The following is a 6,436-nucleotide window of genomic DNA, read 5'->3' on the forward strand; positions in this document are numbered from 1 at the left end:
CACATGGCACGTTTAAAGGCCAGGCACCGCAATGATTTGCCTAGCTTCTGAAAACTTTAACAGGCAATAAAACCTACAATGGTTGATGGAGAATAAGACTGTTTTGACTGAGTCCCTGATCTTTCTGGTTGTTTAGAGACCATACACATTTTGAGTATCACTCATGACTTTATGTATAAAAAGTAGAATGTCTCCAACACAAATATTTTTAACCTACTAAAAAGCTTTTATGATTTCTGTTAAATTTCAAATATACATTCGACCTGAGAAAAAACACTTTCATGATACTTTAAAGGAGATTAACTATTTTACTTCTACTTTGTACAAATATACCAATGTTAAAAGAGCGTATTAAATGGTTAATTCTATTATTTCAAAAATGCCATAAAACATTCTTCAAATTACCTGGTTTTCTTTTGACTGTTCTTTTTGCTAGTTGTTTCCTTTTCACTTTTTTCTTTTTCTACTTTATCTTTTTTCTCTTTTTTTGACTGTGTAGGAGGCACAAACTGCTGAGTAACCTGCTGTGCAACCAACTGGGAAACAGGTCGAGGTTTCCTGTATGTAGGTTTAAAAAACACACACAAAAAACATGCTTTTAAAAATTACAGCAAGTAAAGAATATGTGTTCTTTACGACAGAATATAGCTTGTTTTATGTAAGAAAGGTATACATTATGATTTTCATGTATAAAAATTACTCATTGTCTGATATATGAATTAACAAGTAAATATATATTAACTTTCGTTGTAACTTAGCAAAAATTGTTAAGATTTAAGATTCATAACTCCAGATATATGACCAATTAGAAAGTAAGAGTTAAATTAATCAATATGAAAAAATTATTAAAACTGTATATCAAACAGTGCTCATAGGAGGCACACATATAAATAAATGATTTAAAGATTAAACCTGAAGTTTTACACTGAAACATTTAATTCATCTTTCTCCCTTAGAGAAGTACATAGCTAAGCCTACGTGGCAATGACTACTTGTTGATTTGTTAAAACTCCTTTACTCATTTAATAAGTATTTACTAAATGTCAAGCTTTCTCATCCTTTATTACTCAAATTCTTGAGGTTTCTTGAGTCTCTAACTACAATCAGATTATGCATGTTTTACCTTGGGAGACAAACCTGCCCCTCAAAAATCCCACTGCTATCAATTACAAATCGTACTAACCCTATACAAGGTTTCCCAGATTAAATCTTTATGGGTTTGAAAAGATGATCTTTGGGTTAGCAGCCCTATATCTAACCCACCACCACCACAGAAACGTGTCCTGTCTACTGAAAATCTACTACAATAACTATACCAGGATACCTGAAATGTTGCCTGGTCCAACCTTTGGAGCTTGTGGTATGGCTTTTATAGCCAACATCTTCTTAATTCCCACTAAGTGATTGTGTGAAACCATGCGAGTAAAGTGTGTAAGACTCTAAGGCTGGGATTGGTTAGTTTTGTCATCCAGCTTGGTTTAAAAGGAGCCATCTCAGAAGCAGGAGCAGATGATCTCAGAACCATCAAGAAAACAAGAGAATGTGGGGAGCATGAGATCTCTACCTAGAAAAGTGCAACAGCAGATACAACAGTAGAGGTGGTGGCATGGAGAGACAGAGCATCTAGCATCTTAGGGCTCTATGCCCATGGACTAAGTAAAGTTGAGTGCCTACAGACAGGAGGCTGGTTGCAGAATGTGCCTTATGGGTATTTACAGAGTGACTAAAAAAAGTGGCTACAAGAGCTTGGTAACACTTGCCAGAGCATGGCAGAGACCAAGGGGCCACATGAATGAGAAGCCAAGGACAAGAGTGAGACATGCCTGCAGTACAGCAGAGAACATCATTCCTGGATTAGAAAACTGCTGCATCCTGAGTTGGGTTTTTTTTTTATCCTGAATTGTAACCTGTTCATTTCCCTAATAAATCCCATAATTGTGACTACTGTTATGAGTTCTGTGTGGCCACAGCAATGGATTATCAAACCCAGATGTGAAGCATAGTGCTGTGTGAGGGATGGTTGGTGTCAGAATATAGGTTAACGATGGTTATAGGGTGGAGACATTTCTGACATCCATTTCATAGGAATCGGCCTTGGTTGGGATGGTTCCCCTTTGTGATGCCAGAGGAAGTCACATGGTTCAAGCAGTGCTAATACAAGCTGTCCCTCCACTGGTCCAGGGACAAGGATCCTTCACTTCTATGGTATAACTTGGGCAGCTGAGGTCAAAATTCAAAGTCAATAGTCTTCTAAATTCTTGAATTAGGGGGAAGGGAAGAAAAAAGGATAGGGAAAAATGAAAGAAGGGAAAATAAAAGAAAAACAAACAAAAAACCCATTGCCATTGAGCTGAGAGTGACTCATGGTTCCAACTCATAGCAACCCTGTATAGTGGTTCTGAGGAACAGCTGATGGGTTTGAACTGCCAACCTTGTGGTTCACAATTCATTGCTGATCCTGTAATGCCACACCAGGAATAGTGTGGCAAGTTTTTTGGATGTTGTTAAGTGCTGTCGAGCCAGTTCCAACCCATAGCAACCCTGTATAGTTTCTGAGATACAGCTGCTGAGCTTGAACTACAGACCTTGCAGTTCAAACTGACTTCGCAGTCCAGCACATTAATTCACAGGGCCACAACAGGACTCCAGTGACCCTATTGTTGTTATGTGCCATGGAGTCAGTTCTGACTCATAGCGACCCTGTACAGGGATTCTGAGGATGTAAATCTTTACGGGAGCCGAAAGCCTCATCTTTCTCCTGTGGAACAACTGGTAGTTTTGAACTGCTGACCATGAGATTAGCAGCCCGATTTGTAACCACTATGCTACGAGAGCTCTTTAGAACAGTGTAAAATTGTCCCATAGAGTTAATTATCTTTGCAGAAGCAGATTATCATAACTTTCTCCCTCGGAATGGTTGGTAGGTGCAAACCACCAACTTTTTTTAGTTGGCTGCCCACCGATTAACCCACTGTGACACCAGAGTTCCTTTAATAAGAGAGAGGAAACTAAAAATACATTTTAACAGATGGTCTATAAGCAATGATATTACTGCTTTGAGAACTGTGACCCTATATTGTTAGTTGAAATTAAAAAGAAAGAAAAAGACAACAATGAAAAATATTTAGCAATCTAAAATTAAAGTTGTATGGCTTGCAGGAAACGGGGAATCATGGTATGTAACAAATTGGGACCAACACAAATCAGTTAAAGTTATAGACTAACCCTTACACAAGTAGAAGTAACACTGAAAGTTAATCCTCAAACTTCAACATATATCAGAATCACTAAAAGAGTTTGTTTAACCCTACCTTCCTAGAGGAGTCCTTATGTGGCACTGTAGGATAAGGACTAGATCACAAGGTCAGTTTGTACATTAATGTGGGCAGTTCAAATTCACCAACTGTTCCTCGGAAAACCTATTCAGGGTCACCATGAGTCAGAACCAACTCCATGGCACTAACAACAACTTTCCTAGAGTCTCGGATTCAGTAGGCCCTGGGGTAGTCTAATAATTTGCATTTCTAACAAATTCCCAGGTTCTGCTGATGTCCCTGGTCTGCAAATACTCTTTGAAAAGATTTTTGAAGAAGTGCAACATATTTGTGAAATACTGGTACTACTTGCAGCATAAAATTAGACATGGAGAGCAAGGAATCGCAGAGAAATGGCAAAAAGCAAAGATGAACAGGTAAAGATAATATTGGTGGTAGTTTGTTATTGTGTGCCAATGACTCTGTATAGGGTTTGTGAAGCTGTAAATTTTCACAGAAGCAGAAAGCCTAATCTTTCTCCCAAGGAATGGCTAGTAGGTTTAAGTTTAAGCTGCTGACCTTGTGGTCAAATAAGTAGAAACCAGATAATGAAGAACTGTTCTTGTTGTAGGTCATGATTTATAGTTTTCTTGTAGGACAGGACAGAGCCAAGCCACTGGGCTGTAATCTTTACAGAAAGAAGCCAAGGTGGCACAGTGGTTAAATAAACACTCACCTGCTAACTAGAAGGTTAGGGGTCTGAACCTGCCAACTCTTCCAAAAGAGAAAAATGTGGCAGCCAGCTTCTTTATCAATTAGAGGCCCTATGGGGCAGGTCTACTATGTGTTGTAGGGTAACTATGAATCGGAACAGGTTTTTTGGTTTTAATCTTTACAGAAAAATAGCCAGGTCTTCAGTTAGCATTTAGCATTGCGCCGCATGGACCACTAACTAGTACCTTAAGCCAAACAAAACCCACTGCCACTGCGTCAATTCCAACTCACAGTGACCCTACCCTACAGGGCAGAACAGAACTGCTCTACAGGATTTGTGATTAGCAAACACGTACCGACCACCACCAGTTCTCCTTAACTACTAGTACCTTGTTGTTCTTGTTGTTGTTAGGTGCTATTGAGTCAGTTCTGACTCAGCCACACTGTTTAGGGTTTCCAAGGAGCAGCTGGTGCATTTGAACCACCGACCTAGCAGTTAGCAGTCTAGTGCTCTATCTATAGTGCCTACAGGATTCCTTGTTGTTGTTGTTGTTAGGTGCCATCAAGCCAGTACCGACTCATAGCAACCCTATGCACAATAGAACAAAACACTAGGCAACCACACTACTGTTGCCACGCTTGAGTCTATCCATGCTGCTACTTTGCCAATCCATCTCACTAGGAGTCTTCCTTTTTTTCCCTGACCAAACATGATATCTTCTCCAGCGACTGGTCCCTCCTGACAATATGTCCGAAGTATGAGAGATGAAATTTGGCCATTCTGGCCTCCAAGGACCACTCTGGTTGCACTTCTTCCAACACAGATCTGTTGGTTCTTTTGGCAACCCATGGCACTTTCAATATTCTCCTCCAACACCATAACTTAAAAACATCAATTCTTCTATGGTCTTCATTATTCACTGTTCAGCTTTCGCATGCATAGGAGGTTACCGAAAATACCATAACTTGGGTCAGGCGCACCTTAGTCCTCAAGCTGACATCTTTGCTCTTCAACAACTAATACTTATTGTTGTTGAGTGCCACTGAGTTGGTTCCCACTCACAGCAACCCTGTATAAGGTTTCCAAGGAGCAGCTAGTACCTTGTTGTTGTTGTTAAGTGCTGTCGAGTCAGTTCCAACTCAGCACCTCTGTATAAGATTTCCAAGAAGCAGCTGGTGAGTTTGAACTACCGACCTTGTGGTTCAAACTGACCTTTTGGTTGAGTGCTTATCCTACAGTGCTGCACCAGGACTCCAGCTAGTACCTAGCACTGTAAAATTAACAGTGGTGTTGTTAGGTGCCTTCAAATGGGCTGTGACCCCATGTACAAGAAAATGAAACACTGCCAGTTTCTGCGCCATCCTCATGATCGTTCCTATGTTTGAGCCCATTTGTGCAGTCACTGTGTCAATCTATCTCGTTGAGGGCCTTCTTTTTGCTGACCCACTACCAAGTATGATGCCCTTCCTCTAGGGACTGGTCCCTCCTGATAACCATGTCCAAAGTACACGAGACAAAGTCACCCCATCCTTGCTTCTAAAGATGTGATAGTTCTTTTGGCAGTCCATGGTATAACTAATATTCTTCAACAACACCATAATTCAAAGGCATCCATTTTTTTTTGTTGTTCTTTTTAATCCACTGTCCAGCTTTTGCCTACATATGAAGCAAGTGAAAATACTGTGGCTTCAGTCAGACATGCCGTCTCAAAAATACAACATACTCAATATTTGTTGAAGAATGAATAATAAAATCAACTTTTAAAAAGGAAGGAAGGTGGGTTTTAAGAAAAGGGTACTGCCTCTAAACTTAACTCACTGGCTAGGAACAACCACTCACTAAGCAAACAAAAAACCACTGATGTTGAGTCAATTCCAAGATTTACAGCGACTCTTTAGGACAGAGTTGTTGTTGTATCAAGTGCTGTGGAATTGGTTCCGACTCATAAAGTATAGGATTTCTGAGGAGCAGCTGGTGAGTTTGAACCTCCAATCTTATGATTAACAGTCCAGTGCTTAATCAACAGTGACACACCAGGGCTCCATAGAACAGTGTTGCTGTTGTTAGTGCCCTCAAGTCAGTTCTAACTCATAATAACCCTGTATAGGGTTTCCAAGGAGCAGCTGGTGGGTTTGAACAGTCAACCTTGTAGCACCAGTCTAGTGCTTATGCTATAGTGCCACACCAGGACTCCTAGAACAGAGTTGTTGTTGTTAAGTGCTGTCAAGTTGGTACCGACCCATAGCTACCCTCTAGAGGATTTCCAAGGAGCGACTGGTGAGCTTGAACGACCAACCTTGCAGTTCAAACTGACTTTGCAGTCTAGCTCATTAACCCACAGCGCCACACCAGAGTAGAACTACCCAATAGTAATTGTTGTTGTTGTCAGGTGCCATTGAGTCGGAACCGACTCATAGCGACCCCATGCACAGCAGAACGAAACAATGTTCGATCCTGGGCCAACCTC

At 40.6% G+C, this 6,436-nt stretch overlaps 1 protein-coding gene across 3 annotated transcripts in view; it reads right to left on the reverse strand.

Annotated features, from left to right (window-relative positions):
- Nucleotides 1-6,436, reverse strand: part of YAF2 (YY1 associated factor 2) — a 132,487-nt gene that overhangs the window by 3,386 nt on the left and 122,665 nt on the right. For all 3 annotated transcript variants that reach the window (XM_006865308.1, XM_006865306.1, XM_006865307.1), the window contains one exon: nt 406-558. In XM_006865308.1, the coding sequence (XP_006865370.1) occupies nt 406-558 (153 nt within the window). The remainder of the gene's footprint in view (nt 1-405; nt 559-6,436) is intronic.

This window comes from Chrysochloris asiatica, unplaced genomic scaffold (genome assembly GCF_000296735.1).
Source record: "Chrysochloris asiatica unplaced genomic scaffold, ChrAsi1.0 scaffold00077, whole genome shotgun sequence".
In the NCBI taxonomy this organism is placed as follows: domain Eukaryota; kingdom Metazoa; phylum Chordata; class Mammalia; order Afrosoricida; family Chrysochloridae; genus Chrysochloris; species Chrysochloris asiatica.